General features: G+C 41.9%; 1 protein-coding gene across 1 annotated transcript in view; it reads left to right on the top strand.

Annotated features, from left to right (window-relative positions):
* The first annotated feature begins 10,234 nt into the window (after window positions 1-10,234).
* LOC122162567 (leucyl and cystinyl aminopeptidase) overlaps window positions 10,235-20,280 on the top strand; it is a 57,826-nt gene continuing 47,780 nt past the window's right edge. Inside the window, exon 1 of the mRNA XM_042822972.1 lies at window positions 10,235-10,378. Within this exon, the coding sequence (XP_042678906.1) occupies window positions 10,360-10,378 (19 nt within the window). The 5' untranslated portion in view covers window positions 10,235-10,359. The remainder of the gene's footprint in view (window positions 10,379-20,280) is intronic.

The raw sequence follows: 20,280 nt of genomic DNA, 5'->3' as shown, positions 1-20,280 counted from the left end.
AGAAAGTGCTGATTTATGGACCTGTCATTTGAGCTCACACAAAAGTTGTCTGCTCTTTTTGGCCTTGGCGTCTCTTGGAACTATCTGTAGCATCAAGAAAAACTCCTTTGGCTCAGGATTAAGGGAAGAAGATGAAAACCTTTCAAAAATGCAAAAAGTCTCTGGATAAATCCAGTGCAAATCAAACTCATCTAACAACTCACTGATATCAGAAGTAAGGTAACAAGAGAATGTTAAGTGTTATTAGAAAACTTGACTTTTTTTTTTAATTTTTATTTTGAGCTTCAGAAGTAGACATGCATGTCTGTTATAAACCTCCAGAAAGATGGGAAAAAAAAAAAAAAAAAGTCTTGTATAAAGAAGGAAGTTACTATAACTCAACATGTATTTGCAGCCAGTTTTCCAGGCTACTGAGGTGAAAATGAAACAATAGCTTTAGTTCAGGAGACCTATAATCCCTATTTGCTGGAAACCAATCCTGTCAATTAGTCAATTAAAAAATCACTCTTTATGTGCTCAGCTTATTTTGCAGATTCCTTAATGCCTGTATATTGTTATATCTGGGAAGTCTAACCTGTAACTGGTCTTGCAAGTGGAAACAAGTCAGATGTATTTGACAGAATCTTGCAGCTGGCACTTCAAGATGCAATGTGAAAGACTTACAAAATACCTAAGCAGTGTTAGGGTTATTTATTTCCAGATATGTACTTTCTAGAGATTTTAAGTTACAGATGAGACTCTGCTGTACTCCTCTGTTTAATCCACTGAAGCAGGGTGTGGGGCTGCCACTCCTTCCAACTGGCTGTACTCCTGTATAATTGCAATTAAAAACAGGAGACAGACAGAGTGGATCCAGGAGAGTTTCCTGCACTACTTTATTCTGGCACTCTAGGGTCTCTTGGACCTTTTCATGAAGAGTTTACAGCCTTCCTTACAAGCAAAGGGTGAAGTCACATACTAGTTGAAGAGACTAAAGCACTGCACATTTCACTCTTAAGAGGATGACAGAACACCTGTTGGCCTGCTAGCATACAGTCCAATTTTATAAATTTGTGGGGACAGAGTTTTGTCATTATTTACAACATTGGGATTACTGAGAGGATCTAATGTAGGCAGGGTGGTTGTCATCCTGTATTTGAGAATGCTTATTTTAAATTTAAATGATGGTCCCATGCCATGGTGAGTCCAGAGGCAAATTACAAACACAGATCATACTGAAGAAAAATTGTACCAACAGATCAATCTCTCTTCCTTTAGTGGCAGCTCTTCTTCCTTTATTTATTTATTTCTTAATTTTATTTCACCTTAATCACAGAGATTCAAGTTGCTTTCTAATGGGTGGACCTTCTAACATCTGACACCCTACCTTTGTTTCTTGTCCTGTGTTTCCTAGGAGCTGGGAGTGTTAGTATTATCCCAATTCCATTCTTTTTCTAAGTATATGTGTGTGATAACAGTTGACAGGGTCAAGCCTTTGCTCTGCGCAGCAAAGTAAAGTGCTTTCTTGCCTGTATGACTTAAGATCTGATGTAACCATTCTCCCAACTGATCCCAGTCAGGATTTCCCTAATTTTAGTTATCTCATCCACCCTTTGATTCCATTGTGTGGCTGGATGGTTATCTTTAGCATGGGCTTTTACCCCTCCCATCTTGAAATGTGTTTTCTTGGCTATGTCTACTAAAAATTGCCAATCCTTTTTCCTTCAAACTGGGGATCCGTTTACTTCCCAATTCAGGGCTTCCCACCGACAGAGCAACTGTGTGGTACCAGCTCACACAGTGTAAGAATTTACATACATAATTTTTGCTCCATTTTGGGCTTCTAGTACAACAACTCTTACTTCTCCTATTTGTGCACTGCCTTCACCTTCTTCTACTACTTGTTTGCCAGTGGTAATATCCAGTGCAACTGTATATTGCCATTTGCCATTTTCTCTTTTGGATGGGCTACAGAATCAAATAGAGCCACCAAGGTTGGAAAAGATCTCCAAGATCAACCAGTCCAACCATCCACTATCACAAGTATTTCCCACCAAAACTTGTTCCTCAGTACAACATCCAAACGTTTCTTCAATACTTTCAGGGATGGTGACTCCACCACCTCCCTGGGCTGCCCTTTCCAGCATCTGACCACTTTCTCTTGAAGAAGTATTTGCCAGTGTCCAACCTGAATTTTGTCTGAGGCAACATCAGGCCATTCCCTCTAGTTCTATCACCAGTTACAAGGGAGAAGAGGCTGATTCCCACCTCATCACAACTCTCTCCTTGGGAGATTACAGCTACCAGTAAAGTAGAGGACACAAGGGTTGAGGACTTTAAACCAAGTGTGGAGTTCCTCTGTGGTTTCTTTTTCACCAGAAACTGTGGTTTCTTTTCCATCAAGAACAACAGAAATGACAGTCAGCAGGCTGGTCATGCTAGACATCTGGTTTTCCTCCAGTGCTAGGTGGACAGCAGAGACTGGGAGTGGAAGACTGGCACCTGGTGAACTTTTCCCCATGGGGGAGCACCATTCACAGGACGAAGGGATGATCCCCAAGTACACCTGCCCTAGAGACCTGGAATGGGGCCTTGAACAGCATGATCACGTGTGGCAGTGGAGAAGCATCCATTCTCTCCAGCATGTCTCTGCACATGGCTATCTCTGTGACTGCTAGCTGTGCCCTGGGGAATCTCAAGAAGAAAGAACGGTACTGTGGTCACAGGACAAGAGAATGTGAGACCAGGGGATCAAGGGTCTCTGGGCACAAACTGCCTATGCAGGGTCTCCATCCCAGCAGCAGTTTCCTTCACTGCTGTAGGCCTAGTCACCATCAGGCTGGGAAAGGCTGGATTCTCACCAGCCCTTCTCCTGCTGCTCAGTGGCCTGGATCCTCCAGCTTGGAGAGCACCAGCATTGCTGGGCAGATCATGTGGCTGAGCAAACTCCACCCCTACAGAAACCTAGAAGCTTTACCCAGGGGGCTGCTCATCTGGACTTCTGAAGGAAGTGAAATAAACTCAAGCCCAATATTCTCATTCTGGAGCAAAAAGTAAATTATTTGTCATTTAGATTTCGACTTTACCTAGCTGCTGAGAAAACTCAGCATGAAGGAAAAAAAGAGTATGATAAATATCAAGTTGACATTGACACAGCAGCTTCAGTGAGCTCTGTAATTTCACAAAGTGCATTTTCAGGAAAGGATCTGAGCTTTACAGAATTCTGAGCTGGGTATGAGTGGCATGTTGTCAGGTACCAATAATTAGGCCAACACCATTTAATGTAGTGATTAGCCACCTGGATGACAGGACATATTGCCCTCGCAGATGCACAGACACATACACACACACACACACACGAAAAAAAAGCACCACCACGCAGTGGGAGCACTACATATGGAAGTCAGAGGTGAGGGTAGCTATTCACATGGAACCTTGACAGACTGGAGGAATGGGCTAAGTACAGACCTCTTAAAATTCCACAAAGACAGTTGTGAAGTCATGCACATGCAAGGGATTAAGAACATGCACTGGTATGGGATTGGCACAGAACGAAGAGCAAGCAGCTTTGCAGAGAAGACCTAGGAACCTTAAGGACAATAAGTTCTACCTAAGTCTGCAATGCATTCTTGGCACCATTAGAGACCAACCACATCCTGGATGGTCTCTGTTAGCAAGAGTGTACTCAGCAGGCCAATTTCAGAACAATATTCCAGAATTAAGTGATTCTTTCTCTCTGTTCAGCCATTGTAACATCATATGTAAATACTGGTTTTGGATTTTAGATTTGGGGCTCCTTGCTATGAGAAAAATGTGTCCATTCATAAAATGAGTCCAAACAAGGTCAAGAAGGGGGCCAAGGTGCTGGAGTTTGTTTGACCTCATGAAGAAAGTTGAATGGGAAATCTAATTGCTGCCTTCAGTTACCTGAGGGGAAGGCATAGGAAAGGGATGGATAAGCCAGAGCCTTCCTGAATATGCACAATGGTGTCATGAAACACGACAGACACAGGTGATACAGGAGTCTGTAAATAAGTTTGCTAAGTTTGTCCACCAGCAAATCATTCTGCTGCAGGGAAATAAAGCTGAAATAATGCTATGAGAAATAAGTATACCATCAGTACACACTGTAGTACTGCATGTGTTCCCACATGTAAGTAAGCAGTATATTTCCTGCTTCTACGGTTTTGGCGCTGAAGACTGATGTAACTTGAAATGGAAAGAGACCACTCAGGATTCAAGAGTTCAGAAACTCATTGTCCATCCCATATTTGTTTTGCCTGTTTCCAAATCTTGCGTCAGTGTTGGCAATAAAAAAGTTGGAAGCCAGGAGAGAAAAACTTTTCATTTTTGTGGTGCAACCACACATTCACTAGCAATAACACAAAGAAACAAGTAGGATTGTGTGGTTTGAGATGTGAGACAGTCTCAATTGGTAAGGTGTGACCTTGCAATCACATAAGCCAGCAGTGAAACAACCACTAACTAATGGAAAAATATTTCTGCTCACTGGAGTTGTCATTTTATTCTAAATTCCACAGAGAAAATTTTTGAAATAAAAGCCATTGCTACTTGGTTTTTGAGATCAAGAAAAGTCATTTTGATCTTACAGCATCAGCCTGATTGCTTAAAAACCTAAAATGCTTTAGTAACTTGCAGGAAAAAAATGGAATTTTGGCTGTTCTTAATATTTTGCTCTGGTCCTTCAAACTGTTTGATTGGATATTTCATTTCCTCACATTTGCTCTGATCTTAATACTTATAATTAGACTATTAATTTTAATTTAATGTATCGATACTATGAATCTTTAATATTAACAAATCATTCTCTTTGAACCTTTCATACTTTCAAAATGCATTAGAATTCATCTTTTCATACAAGTCAGAAACCTTATTTAATACAAGACTATGCTTTTCACATAGGCTCACTTTAAATTGTTTGCTAGATTTGTGTTAAGTGATGTAAATTCCTTAAATCTATACTTTATTACCAAGCCTTGTTTCCTTCACTTTCATTTCTATGTAATATCTAGAAGGCTTAAGGACTCTCTGGAAGACTTATCCACTCGGTTGAATTAAAAGTCCTAAAGAAAGGATAAATGTTGCAAAAAATATTTTTTTATTCCAATACATAGATTTGACTGCATTTTTTTTTTTTTTACAAATTCACACAGAATTTAATTTTTTTCTGTCAAGGAGAACACTAAGTCCAGTTTGATTCTTAAGCAAAAAAATATAATAAAATAAATGACATAATTTCTATTGCGCATTACAATTGATAGAGCCTAGTATGATGTTTGCTCTATGTGTGTTACACGTGTGGGAATTCAAGAACTAAACCTTGTTGCTTAGTGAAACTGAAATGGAGCTTGGTGATACACCACCTCAAAACAGGGACATCTTGTCTTCTGGTTTCACCTTGGATAATGTTTGGCAAAGTGCTTCATTCCGATGGTCCCACTTAAAGCAAGGACAGATACAGAATAAGCCTGCAAATGGAATTATAAATATTAAAACCAGTGATATATAGCACTAGCCTCATTAGAAATAAATCACCTACCTCTGGCAAGTCATCTTTCTTCCAGAGAGCATAGCTTTCTTTTCATGTTTGAATTACATTTTATTCTTGGAAACCTCAAAACATTTGAAAAGATTCCTGTATATTCTCTGTTTTTAAGTAAGTCAATCAAATTCGCATAAAATGAGATATGTCATCCTCTGTTAAAACCCTTCTGTATTACATTCTACAAAGCTGCTTCTCATTACCCATTACATGCATATAAGAATTCAGTAACATTTTCTTTGCAGCATATGGATAAACCCTGATACAACCTTACTACAACTAAGAGCAGAAGACTGACCAGAGCTCTGCTCTGAACTTAAGTAACAAACAACAGCGGAAGGAATCATCACTTTTTAATTATATATACATAAAGATAGAAGTAAATTGTTTTAAAAGGAAAGCATAAAAATCTCCATTGCAGTTCTGCAGAACTGGAATGATGTGGAGATGTATTTTATTGAATATAATCACTTTCCTACATAGTTTGTTAATAACAGCTTTTAAGGCAAGAGTTTTTGTATAGTCTTTCCAGACTTGACAGCTATCATGCTGCAGAAACAATTACATCAGCACATTAAGGAAAACTCCAGTTGCTGTGAAATCAGCTTAAAATTTACAGTTTAGATAACAAAGAGAAGATTCAAATACAAGACAATTAACGTAGGAAGAGCAAACTGCATGCTTTGAAAAACAAATGATCCCTTTGTTGTAAATGGAATACAAAGCCTTTAAAACATATTCTGAGAAATAACTACTTAACACTCGATTTCCCTTGTCAAACCAGTCATGTTTGATTCTTGAGATTGTAACAGTACCACCAGCAACGTTCCCTGCAAAGATTAATCATGTGAAATTTATCATTTTTAGCACAAAGGTGCACTAGACAGTCAAAGCAATGGCTCAAAAGAAATCTGACTGCATTTTGAACAGGTTTAGTTTGGCATTAGTTGCATTAAGTCACCATTTAATGCACAGCAGAACCTCTCTTTCAACAGAAAACATGTCCTGACAAACTGTATTTTGTGCAGAAGCTTCCTTGGAAAATTGCAGATTTTGTTTTTCAGCATCCACCAAGAATTTTGTTTTGAATATGGAGGTATGTTAAAAAAACTGTCATCCGGAGAACATGTGTTTCCTTAGCACATTGGGTAAGAACACAAGAAAACAAAAGAAAAGCATTAAGTAGTGGCCTTAACTGTACTTGCTGATAATAAATTGCATAAAAGCTTTAACAATGACTTACATCTTACTTCTGCAGGCTAATGAGGATGTGTGCAGGTGATACCAAGGGTCATAGTCTGCCAGCTCCTCTTCATGCTGCACGTTGGAACCCAAAGTGACAAAAGATTACTTAAGAAAATATACAGCTACATAAGTAAAGAAAATAGTTCTTTAAGTGAGCAACAGTATTAATAAGATGTGGTTGTCTTTATATCTCTTGATTCATTTCAAATTCTTGATTGAAGATTTTCTTGCATGCAGTTACTTAGGTGCTCCCTGTCTCTTACAGTCTTCTACAGGCACAGTTGTAACTGTCCCTGTGCAAGGATTCTCCAATGTTTAGTTCACACCGGAATCATTTTTCTAACTGAGGTACTTACAGTACATTTCCTCCCCTAGTTTTATTTTAGTTCATCTGCTAGTAATCTTACCTCCTTTGCGATGCTTTTTCCGTGATAGATGTGTTGTATCTATAAATGGGCTCAGAACTTTTGAAGGACACAAATAATGAGGCAAGATAACTGTTAATTTAACTACCACGTCTGCAAGAAGAAATGTAGATCTACAAAGATTGCAATAACTCCTCTGTGGAAGTAGCTGCTTATTTTGGGTACACCTACAGAAGTAAATCGATGGATGGATGGATAGATAGATAGACAGACAGACAGACAGACATGATCTATTTTGAAAGCACTGTTGTGGATTGCATGGGACAATATCCTGAGCAGACACTGGCTGCCAACAGCTGTAGTTATTGGGAGAGGTGTTGAAGTTACGCCATTGTGTGTATGGCAATGAAACATTTTCAGCTATAAAAATAAAATCTCATGTGAAGGAGGAAACTAAAACCTTAGTCTGTGGAATTAACCGCCTAAGTCAGGGAATATGGGGAATTGCCCTGCTTTTGCCCAGGCTTTAGGGACAAGTATTTGTTAGGGCAACCTTTGTATTTCTTCCTAATGTTGTTGGCCATAAGCTTCACCAATCCCACACCTGAACTCTCTTCCACATATTTTAGCAAGGCTTGTGAAGTAACTTCCATGCCTTCAGACCTCTGGAGTCTTAGATAGCTCCACAGTTACATAGCTCCATATTCCCTGCAGTGTAGCAAATCTGACTGAACACAATTGGTGACTTCCCACTGCGTCACAGGCACCCAAATGTCTGCCTGACACTTGTAATGCTCACAGATCAAGTCTCTGTTCCCCTCACCAGAAAAACAAATCAGAACAAAGAATGCTTGAGTCATATTTCCTGCTGTTTAAAAGCTGTAATATCTCAAACATTGTTTAGAGAAAGCTGGTCTTCAAAGATGAGAAAGAGGCGAGATTGCTAGAAATTGTATTTTGCTGAAAAGACTCAGCTAAGATGTTGCTGAATGCAGGCCACCAAACAAATGCAAAATATGCCACTGCATGTGCTGTAAGGACATACCTAGGGATTCAAACATTTAAATAAATGTTTACTCTGTATCTTAAACAAAAAGATTGTGTGGCAATTGCTGGCTTAATGACAGAAAACAAGTTCTTCACCTTCTTCATTTTTATCAATCACTTGACCCACTAGAACCATGGCTGAAACTGTATTTTGCAGTGAAAAGATTCTGTAACTTTTGGACACAAATTTTTATAGTATTGCAGAAATTCTAGCTTTCTAATTTTAACAGTTATAACTTCAGTTATAACTGTTCTAAATGTTCTTCTGTCAATTACACTGAAATTCTTATTTGCCTAATACCAGACAGACATGAATAAGCACTACCATGAAATTACCTCTGAACTTAACTTTATCCATATGAATATATTCTTTCAAAAATTGATTTTAACAGGAACATTCAGATATGGAAATTTCTGCTCATGAGCAGGACCTCATTCTGGCTCTTCAGCTTCATTGAGACGTGTCAGGTTAAATAAGGATTAGAAAATGAAGAATGGTGAAAGAGAGCAATGAGGAGCTCAAAAAAGTCATTCAGGCCTCTCTGCAGTCTGTGTGTGGTACTGTGTAGGATCTCAGCACCCTGAGTCAGCTCTGTCACTATTAATGCTTCTTTAATGTATCTAAATATGTCAGGCAAGATCAGTGCTTAGAAAAGAAACCTCCTGGGATGTTTCAAGGTGTTAGAAGCTTTGCTGATTTAGTAAGTTGATAACAAAAGTGTTTCTGAAAAGGACAAGCAGTTTCTATGTCATGGTTCAAGGAGTGTCATCCAGGGAGGGCCCAGCATCAGGGCTACTCTAAACTCCAATATGAAATATAAGTAAGATATAGGCCAACTGCTCCCTGGGGTGCACCACGCGCCGGCTGAGTGAGAGGAGGGGTTGTCCTGATATGCTCTGCACTTACAGCACTGAGTGTGCGTTTGGGTGCCACTGTGTAAAATTAAATGATTAGAGAGCGTTTAAGGGACAGCTGCGAAGACAGTGAAGGCTCTGGAGGGCACGATATGTGAGGAGTAGCTAATGCCCCTTGGTGCACCCAGCGCAGAGCAGAGGAGCTGAGGGGAGCCCTCATGGCAGCTGCAGCTCCTCACAGGAGCAGAGGGCAGCGCTGAGCTCTGCTCTGTGTGACAGCGACAGCGCCTGAGAGAACGGCGTGGAGCTGTATGAGGAGAGGGCAGCTGGGGGTCAGGGAAAGGGGCTGCAGCACAGGGCAGTGGGCATGGAACGGACTGCACAGGGCAGTGGGCTCAGCCCTCAGCTGCTGGAGCATAAGGAGCATCCAGATATGTTCTCAGACCTAGGGCTTATATTTTGCATGGTGCTGTGTGGAGCCAGGAGTTGGGCTTGAGGATTCCTGTGGGTGCCTTCCAACTCAGGATATTCTAGCATCGTATTATTCTGACATGAAACATAACTAAGATGCAGTTTATGCTGCAGGCACGTCGATACAACTAAGTCATTTTGTGTGACAAAGTGCAGTTTTAGGTTTACAGAGCAATGGCAACAGGCATGGCAGTGGGAATAGGGCCTCAGGCAGTTGTTTGTAGCCCTCTTACACACATCAAGGGAAACATAGGATCAGACTTCAGTTTTTATTTTTTTGGGAAAACAGATGGCTTTTAAATTTGGAATTCTCAGAGAGTAATCAGTTTCTTTCTCCCCTTTCCCTCCCCCCGCCCCACCAAAGCTGACAGTCAAACATGTCCAGCACCACAAAAGCCCCACATGGTACTTTATCAGTAAGTGATCGGGGCGAGCAGGGCACTGCGAACAGCCCGTCGCCGAGCACAGGCCCAGCCACCTCCAGGCGCCCGCCATTCCGCGCAGCGTTGCCCTGAGGCAGTTCCGCTTTTGCCGCGGCAGGGAGGCATCTGCAGAGAGCTCAGCGCCGCGCCTCGCGCAGGCGGGGCCACGGCCCGGGCGGGGCGGGGAGAGGCGCTGCGTGAGGGAGGAGCGGGCGGCGCGGCGCGGCCCGGGCAGGAAGCGCTCGTCGGCTGCTCCGCTGCCTTTGCGGGAGCTGCTGTGCGGGGAGCCGCGGCGGCCGGCCCGGCCCGTGCGCGGGGTATGCGCCGGCTGGAGGAGGACGAGTGAAGGGCCGCGACTCTTCGTCTCCTCCCTAGTTTTGCTGTCGGGGCTGCCGGAGGAGCCGGGAGGAAGATGGAGCCGTTCCCCAGCGGTGAGTGCGGCCGCCATCCCCGCGAAGGCGGGCAGCGGCCGGGCAGCGCTTCCCGAAGGGGAGCGGGCAGGCCTCGTGGCCGTGACCCCTGCGCGGAATTCGGAGACTTCGTGGGGCCTCGCTTGTGTTTGGCTTGACCACGGGCGTTACGGGGGCGAGAGGAGCTCTCTCGCCTTCTCATCACTCTGAGGCGCGACGTTGCCTGGCTGTAACCCCAGGGAGGAGGTGAGAGGCGGGCGCTGCCCGCTGTGCTCTCAGCACCCGGTGCCTTGGGCCCTCCCCGTGCCCGGCACACTGCGTGGTTTAAAATGCACGGGTTAGCAGGTAGACTTCAGGGCTTGTTCTGTTGGTTTAACCAGCAACGTCCACCTTTATCTGTGTGTTTTAATGATACTTCAGTGGAGGATGTGTTTTGCTATGTTTGCACTTCGTTCAAGCTGTTGGTGTTTTTGTACTTAGCCTTAGCAGAAGGCCATTCAAGTTCAGCTAACTGTTATCACAGTTATAACACCTGCTGCTGTATTCGCTGTAAAGAGACTATGTCTGTAATTGCATTGTTTGTTTAAGTCGACGTGGGGAGTCTTCTCCTGTTAGGAGAGGCAGCCATCGTGCTGCTGTCACTTGAGCAGTGGTTTGAAATAATGGTGTGACTGTATTGTGCAACAAGACATTGAAACTTCTGCTCTTCGTCTGTGAAACTGGAAGAAGTGGCGCTTAGGACCCAGTACACAGTTCAAAACAGTTTCTGTTACCGCTGACCCAGATCCCTGCAGTGAAAACCAGTGCCCCAGGGTGGTGGTGAGACTGCTGGGAGAAAACAGACTTCCTGCAGGAGGGGCTGCTTAAGAGTGTGCAGAGACCAAAGCAGAGCAGTTGATCCTCTGGTGATCTTCGGGTGTCTGGTACCCAACTGCTAAATCCTGAAGTGAATTGCAGGCCTACAGGCTTGGTTTTTAAGTAGAACGTTTCCTGGCTGGTGGTCTGGAATGCAGATTTGTCAGCTTCATATCTCAAATAAACCATGTTCCACAGTAACCGGGGAGGTTTTTGGTTCTCACTTACATGGTGGTAATGACTTCTGTTTGTGAATCTGTAGGCTGGTTTCCTGTGCAAGGTACTGTTTGAGCTCAGAAGATGGTTATCACAGGAAGCTCAGAATGATCTTGAGCCCTTTGCAGCTTTTCTTCATGTTAAACAGAGGGATTGGATCGAGTCTTAAGGTTTTCAGAGAGCATTTTGGTTGGATTCAGGATGCTGATGCTTGTATGCCAAAATGCCGAGAAGTCTGTTCCTGCTTTTACTTTACAGATGTTGAGCTGCTTTGAGAAGGGTTGCGTATCTTAAAACAGGATTTTAAGGCAGCACATGCACTGAAGTGGAAATGGCAGATCACCATTTTCCTAATCCAAGTGTAATCGGTAATCATAAAGAAAATCATAGCCGTAATTCATCTGAAAAGTCAAGGCAGACCGTGGTTGTTTTGTCTGAATGCTAGAGGATGTGCTGAATTTCTCTTGTATGCACATTCTCCCTTGTGGAAATACTCAGACAACTTAAATAAAATATGTATCGGGTGCCTTCTTTTGTTTCACCGTGCCAAGTGTGATTAAAAGTGCACGGAAGTCTTGTGGCATGTAAAATTTTTTTTCTGTGTGATCTCAAATCCCCCTAAACTGGGGACTGTAAATTAATTACCAGAATTAATTATTTAATTTTGACTAGTTATTTGTTACCTAGACTTCTCTCTCTCTTTCTCTCTCTCTTTCTCTCTCTCTTTCTCTCTCTCTTTCTCTCTGTGGAAAAATGAAATGTTTGCATTGATAACAAATGACATTCTGACTGACTGGAATGTGTTATGTAATTTGGGGTAGGTTGTGAACAATATTGCAAAATATTTTGCAAGTTTTTGTTTTTACTTTTAGATTGTATGTATTTCTAGAAGATTATTTCACCATTTCCTGTTTAATACGCAGAGCATTAAACTTTTTTCTACCCATTTGACATGGAAGGAAAATGCAGAAATGAGAGATTGCAGTGTTTCACGCTCAGGACAGGTGATGCGCAAAAATAAGGAAGTACAGAAGGAATGATTTGTGATGATATGTGAAAAGGCAGATAACAATCCCTTTTATTAACTTTTGTGAGTTCTGTAGGCATTTTTAATGCAACACATGGAAGCTCTGGAATGAAATCTAGTTGCATAGCTGGACTGATTTTCTTTCCCCCCCCGTCTCCAGCCCCCCCAATGATAGTGGAAAAAAAAGTTCACATAGGAGGAAAAGTTGTGCTTTTGTAGGGGATAAAAACAAGCCATGCTACATTGTGAGATAATTTGTGAAACAATGCAATTTGCGAAATTTATTTCAGCAATTTTTTATTCCTTTAAATTCTGAAATAGTTGTTTTTTTTGTTTGTTTTAGTGGTGTAGGTCTAGAAGCAGGTGTAGGTCTAGATTGCAGGGGATTGCAGGAGCTATGAGTGTAGCCCAGGTGTGGGTGTGCCATGCTTCCCCTTAACTGTCAGTATCGTATCCCCATCTGTCATGGACACAAGAGGTTCCTGTGTTTTCATCTGCGTTTTTGGTCCTAAACAGCAGAGTGAGTAATCTGTGGTAGTAGGATGGTGGATGGTAAAAATCTTAAGGGGTTTGTTTTCAGTGTTTTTTTTCCTCCTATGTTGTAATATCCCAATATTTTGCTTTAACCAGATATTACTGACAGGAAAAAGTTGTTAATTCGTCTCTTTGTTTCTACATTGTCTTACATTGTCAAAATGCATATTGCTAGACGGTATTTTTCCTCGAAGCCCTGTTGTAACATCTGTGGCTTTTGTTCCTGTGTCAGCTGTGCTAAACAAGAACCTTTTCTCAATGGGATGTGTTTGTTTGCTTTTTCTGCACTTCGTGAACTCTGTCTGGCACTGAATGCTCTGAAACTGCTGTGGTCTGTGTAGCAAAGAGAGATCGTCCCTGCATCCATGTATGTACACAGAGCTTGTGTGCTCTTTTCTGCAGGCACTGTAACCTACAAGCTTGGGACTGGATGCATTGCATTAGCAACATAACCTGAACAGGGTGATCCAGCACCTGTTGCAGGTAGAAAGGTGACATGATGGCAGAACAATGAGGGGAAGAGAAAGAACTTTACCTGCTTGAAGTGTTCCATTTGACGAGAGCAAACATTGCCACTTGGAAAGGGGCTGGAAGTCTCGTGCTCTGTTAAAACAATGTCAGAAGATCAGAGTGTAAATGTTAGTCATGGGTCCTGCTGGTACCTTTTCACTGAGGAGGTGGGTTCCTCTTGCAGGATGAATGGAGCCACTGAACATCTGTGGCACACATAGTGAGGCATAAGTGTTGAAAACTTACTGACCTCAGTACCTGCCATCTGGAAAATTATTGCAGGACTCTCTTCTTGTCTTCTTCTAGTGAGATGGTGTGTCTGGTGAGATGTGCATAGTGCAGCAGCCGTGTTTGGTACTTGAGAAGCTGTATGCATGTGCACTAGATGAAGTCCTTTAATGACAGCTATGTAAAGAGTTGAAACCTAATAAAGGCTACTATAAAGTCTGCTAATGAACTAAACAAACAGCTTAAAATAAAATCTGTTGATTAGCTAACCAAGCAGCTAATCAGCTTTTTCATATTAAATGGCATTATTATAACAATTACCTACTAAGAAGCCAAATTTACCTCCATTTAGTGTACGTCTCTGTTTCTTGTAAGGATGAGTTGCGCTGAATTCAGTCGAACAAAGTTTTCCTCCTTCACACAGTGATCTGAGTGAAGGAAGTGTAGTGAGTTTCCAGTCTACTGGACAATATTTTTCTTTTATTAAGTACAATAGGAGAGATCATGCAAAACAAAAATGTTAAGACTTCTTTGAGTGAAAGCAGTATTATTCCTCTGGCTGTGAGAGAAATTTGTAAGCAGATATTGCATAGACTTTTGTCCAGCAATACTTTAAAATAAAATCAAATTAACTTGTAAAACACCAGCATTTTTGTGAGCTGGGACTCATGTCTTTCAGAGCATTTCTTAAGAGTTGTACTTACTAATATCTGCATTTTTACTATTTTTGCTACTGCTTTAAATAGTAAAGGTGTGTTGACCTTAAACAGAAGAATTGCAGAAAGTTTTTGTTCTTTGTAGCCAGGAAGAATGGATGGGAGAAAGCAGTGGGTGGGGAGCAGCCCCGGAGACCTCATCCATTTGATATCAGAGGTAGGAATTTCAGAGTGCTGCTCTGCCCACCACCTGAGGCACCACCGGGGCTGCAGCCTATCCTGAGTGTTGTCTCAGCCCAGAGTTCAAATAAGATCCCAGTGCTGCTGCTGGTTCAGGCTTTGTGTTCATGTACTGCTGCCTTGGCCTTCAGCACAGCTGAGCAGACGGGAGTCTGAATTCATCAGAGATCTGAGATGCCTTTTACTGTTTTGCTTGTTATTGGGGAGTTAGATGGTTGAGTGTTCATTTTTCCCATAAAAGCTCCACTGTTTGGAAGATTTCACTCTTCTGCAGTGAGTGTAGTTGTGTGCAGAGTTGCTCTTTGATGCTATGGGAGTTGGTTCTGCAAACACTCCAGCCCACAGGTGACTTTTTCTCCAGTGCCTCTGACTGCAAAGGGAACTACCTGTGCTGAACACTAGGAATGTACCTCATTTACTGGCTGCTCTGGCGCCAGATGCTGTATTGTATTTCAGCCTTTCTTCTATTTAAGATCTGACACTTGAAAACAATTTTTTTCTGCTGTAATAATGAATTGTTAATATATCAACAATCACTTGTGACTGTTTTTCATGTACGTGAAGCAGTCTTTCCAGATCAGCCAGCCTTGTGTTTGTGGGAGTCTTAAAAGCTTCAGAATACTTAAAAGACTCGTTGCTTCTGAGCTGTAAGCTTTGGCAGATAAAGGAAAGACAAAAAGTAGTTCCCCAGAAAATGGAACTGTGAATATGGAATGTGTGAGCTGTCAGTTTTATTACCCAACTTAGTCACTTACAAGCATATTAATGAGGCCTTGGCACATGCTCGTCTCTTAAGTGTGCAGATGTGTGTGATTACTGTTCTGAAACAGCTGGAAAATAATTGAAGGGAACACTACAAAATATGCACTGCAGCAATTAAAAATAGAAGTGGGAACAAGAATAATAATGCTGTTCAGAACTTGCAATCCTACTAAACATTGGGAAAGGAAAAGAAACAATTTGAGGAAACAAATCTTCCTTCATATCTGTCTTTTGTGATTATGGTGCTATGATGCTGTTTGACAGTGATCTGCATTGCAGTGCTGGGAAAGCCGTTTTGTTCCACATTATGTGCTCTGATGGAGCTAGCCCCGTCACAGCGTCTGACTTGTTGGCAACTGCTGGTGGGTTTGGCAAAGGTTCAGTTATTGCTATGATGGTGGCGTGGTGTCTGCAATACTACTGATGGCTACCCTAAATGTCAGTATGCAGTATTTGTAAGGATATTTTTACCCATCCCTATGATTTTTGTTTATTTCCTCCTCTCCTCCTTTTCCCGCATCCCCCCGTGGATGTGCAAAGCAGAAGCAGCCATCAGTGTGCAGTGTCTGGAAGATAAATATGTAGATTCTATATTATGTCTTTGCCAAACATGGACATTTCTCATAAAGAAAGTGGCAATATTATGGTAATGTTTCATGTGCAAAAATCGTGGTTGTGAGATTAAGGTCAGTGAAAGGGAAACTTACAGAGCAGAACTGAAGTGTTCTTGTAAGTGAATGTCCCAGTGGCAGAGCTAAGGTTTACAGAAATTCTTCTAAATAAAAATGGTGATTCAAAGTACATTTTGTCTAGAGAGGATGTGAGGGTCATCTGTTTTTTCCTTTTCCCTCCTCCTCCACTCCCTCCTGTTGTGTCTTTCGTCTTTCTCTTGGCAACAGTTTATGTGTTTTGAAATGTGTGTACATCCAGTGATAGTGATGCAGACAGGGATATGGCAGTTCTGGTCAGAGTAACCCAGAGCAGCGTGTCTGCTGTGGGCAGATGTTGGTCGGATCCCCAGCAAGGCAGGCTCTGGAGTGACCGTGTTGATATTTCTGCAGAGACTTTCCACAGGCCCTGCAGGCGTGCTTACCCAATGCGCTGCACAGTCAGCAGCTCTCCACCTGCTCGCGTGACAGAGGCGATCCCTGGGTACCTTCAGAAAAGTGCCTGACTCTGGGGCTGCCCCTTCCCAGCCATCACGAGGCTGATGTCAACTGATGTGAGTATGTGACAGCTGCATGAGGCTTTGGAGCATTTTAGATCTTTGTATTTTTTGAGCTGCTGTGCAGGCACCCTGTCTTTTATTTATTTATTTATTTATTTGTCTGAGTGCTTGGTTTTGTCTTAAAATGAGTCTGAAAGAAATTTACTTGCTTATAACTTTATTATGCTTTTATTATACAGTGTATTTTAGGAATTATCAAATGTGAATTAAGTATGTATTGTAAGGCACATATGGTTGTTTTTCTAGAAATTGCTTAAGACAAAAGTTTGAATGTATTGCTTAAAGTTTAAGAACACAAAACACAGCAAAAACAAACAAAAAAAATGTAACTAAGTGGCATCAGGTTGTATGCTGTCTAATAATATGCCTAACAATCCATAAGAGGGTTTACAAACTTCTCTGTTTTTCAACAGAACTGATGCTAACAGAGGAATCTCCTATATCTTTAGCTGTGACCAGCCTGATGTTCCTCAGCCATGGCTGCGCAGCTGCAGTCTGGGAAACAGTTAGCAGTCCTGGCTGTGAGAGCTCCAGTGGCTCAGGATATTTCAGTCAACTTCCAATGAGTCTCCAAGGCTTGTTTTTGTTAGACCCTATGGTTAAATCTTTTTGTATCAGTTTAATTTCAAAACATGTGCTTGATTACACTGGGAACTAAAATCTCGTCTTATAATATTAACATTTGATGATGCTTTCCCACTGTTCCTCAGTGTTATTTCCAGTCAGTGACTGAGGACAGTATGCTGACTTGATGCTGTTGGACTTCTGTAGGGTTTTCTCTCTCAGTAGTGCCTAAAGAGCAGCGTCATTAAAAAATGCCAGAAACATTCAAGAAACTGTGACTTAATGTGATATGTCTATTTTGGACATAAAAATTCAGACTGAGCTTGTACTGCAGAGCCTTAAATTCTCTACTAATCCCCACTGGCCTCTGGGGAAAGTTATGAAAAAAGTAACGTAGGGTTCTCCCAGCTTATTAGTTAAGGGGTTCAGTGATAGCCACTCTGTATCTTTCATAACATTTTATTTTTATGGATGGTGTCAAAGTAGTAATTTGAAATGACATGCTAGTAGTAGTGTGTCAGTCCACTTAGAGCTTTGTATTGGCAGATGTTGAAATGTAATTGAACCATGTGATTCTTTAGCCCTAAAGCTTGCCAAAGGCATCTGTGCTTTCCTTAAAAACCAGGAAAAGAGTTTGAGGAAACCTTTTAGAAGCACCCAAGACTAATAAACATTTGCTTTAATAAGATTACACTCTTAGCTCTCGTTTCATATGGCAATTTAAGATAAGAGATGGTTTGAAAATACATAACCGTGTATTGTTTTAATTTCCATCATCCAGCCTTGCTGGGAGAATGTTGCTCAAAGGTACGTGCAGGAGCTTGCTGTTGTAATATTTGTTCTCATATTCCTAAGGGGGGATAATAATAATAAAAAGCAGCTCAAGTACTCCTTCCAGTGCAAGCAGGATGTCAAATATAGAGAGATCTTGTATGGCTTGTATCTTATGTTCCCTTACTTTTTTTGGTTTGGAAAGCAGCATTTGTCCTCTTTTACAATACAGGAAAAACAGTTGAACTTAGTATGGGACCAAAATTATTACTTCAGTTTAGAGCTTTTTTTTTTTTTTTTTTTTTTTTTTGTTCCTGGCTGTGAGCCAACAGTGTGCTCTTGTGGCCAAGAAGGCCAGTGGTATCCCAGAGTGCAGGTCAAGGGAGGTGATCCTCTGCTCTGTCCTGGTAAGGACACATCCGGTGTGCTGTATTCAGTTCTGGGCTCCCCAGATGAAAAAAGACAGGAATCTCCTAGGAGTCCAGCAGAGAGAGGGCCACAAAGATGTTAAATGGCCTGGAGCATCTCCCATATATGGAAAGACCTGAGTCTTCTCAGCCTAGGGAAGACTAAGGGGATATCTGATTAATGTTTGTAAATATCTAATGGGAGGTGGGAGATGAATGAATGGCCCGGCTCCTCTCAGTGCACCACAAGGATAGGACAAGAAACAGTGGCCTAAAACATAAATACAGGATGTTCCATACTAACATGTGGAAGAACTTCCTTATGGTAAAGGTGGTGATGCACTGGCACAGGTTGGCCAGAGAGGTTGAGGAGTCATCTCCTTCTGTGGAGATATTCAGGATCATTGGGATGCCTACCTGTGCAGCCTGGCCTAGGGAGCAATGGGGGCCTGGCCTACCTTTGGCAACAGGGTTGGAGTCAATGTTCTCTTGAAGTCCCTTCCAACCCCTGCGATTCTGTGATCCTGTTGTGATGACCTAATTGAGGAAACAGTGGAATATGTGTAACTGCACGTATTTTTGGCAATCTCTACCAATTTGGTTGCCCTGTAGCCTTACTTGTCTGCTGAAATCAAACCCTTTGACAGTGGCACCGCTGGGATGTACTGTCAGTGCTTTGGTCTTGGATAGATCTGCATGCCTTTTGGTGAAAGTTTGCAGTAAAACTGTACAGAGGGTTGGTACCTCAGTAATGGCACAGCAAAAAGCATTTTTGCTGTGATTATGATTATGACTCTGCAAAATGGAAACATCTTTATCTGTGTGAATGAAGAGTGATGAGCTCTTAGCTATTACAGAAAGATGCTCACTTGTCTTCAGAGAGGTTATTTTTGTTAGTTTTTTGATAGTGGCTTCTGTCTGTGTAAGCGTGTGCCATTTTGCTTTCTGTACACAGTAGTTTCAGGAGGAGTGCTAAGTCTTGTTCTGGGCTCAAAACACAAATGGTTTTGTTTCTCTTTCTTAGATGGCTATGTTCATTATGTAAAAGTACATAAGCTTATGTTTTCAGGTGTTTGTTTTTGGTGTATTAAAAATGAATATGTGTACTCTTGTAGCATCATGGGAGGTAAGGACGTGCTGTTAGCCTACATATTGTTTCGATTCAGTCTCCAAAAAGCAGCCAAGGCAAATGGGTGATTCTGGAATTTCTGTAGTAATACATTGTATTTCCAAATGCTTCTTGGCTGTGCTTCTTGTCTTGGATTATTCTCCTCTGCCTTCTGAATTCATTAGTCTAAGAGGCTATGGCCTCTTGCTATGGCCACAGTGGCCTTGTACCAACCTATCTTGTTTCTGTTTCTTCAGAGATTTTTCTCCTGAAAATAAGAAATTAACAAATATAAAATACTTTTCACACCTGAAGTTTTTTACTTGCAAGTTGAAATACTCGTGGTTTTCCTCCTTCAGAACTGAAGGGTATTTGCCCCGTACACTGATTTTACCAGCAGATAGAAATTCTGCCTGGTGTCTTTCTGCTGTGGTCTGACCCCTCAGGCAGCTGGGCTGCATTTGGCAGTGAGAAACTCCCTTGGAATGGTTTGGGCAGTTTGCTGGGTGAAGCAGAACTACCTGTGTAAGCAAAGCTAAGAAGGAGTTCCTTTCATCAGGCAGGATGACTGGGTTCATCATGCAGCTTGGCTGTTTGGGAGGGCAAACACCATTGCTCTGAATCATCCAGTCTCGGAAGTTGGAGGGGAATCATGAGGATAATTGAGTCCAACTCAGTTCCTCACAGCACCACCCAAAAATCAGACCATGTATCTGAGAGCATTGTCCAGGCGCTTCTTATGCTCTGGTAATGTGCCGTCTTCTTCCTTTACCCCGATTTTATTGCTGTGCAGAACATCACATGGTGTCAGACTTCC

This window comes from Centrocercus urophasianus, unplaced genomic scaffold (genome assembly GCF_019232065.1).
Source record: "Centrocercus urophasianus isolate 14NV4802_14NV808 unplaced genomic scaffold, USGS_Curo_1.0 seq_21, whole genome shotgun sequence".
Taxonomy (NCBI): domain Eukaryota; kingdom Metazoa; phylum Chordata; class Aves; order Galliformes; family Phasianidae; genus Centrocercus; species Centrocercus urophasianus.
Note: the sequence above shows the minus strand (reverse complement) of the source record. Positions and strands in the feature narration are given on the sequence as shown.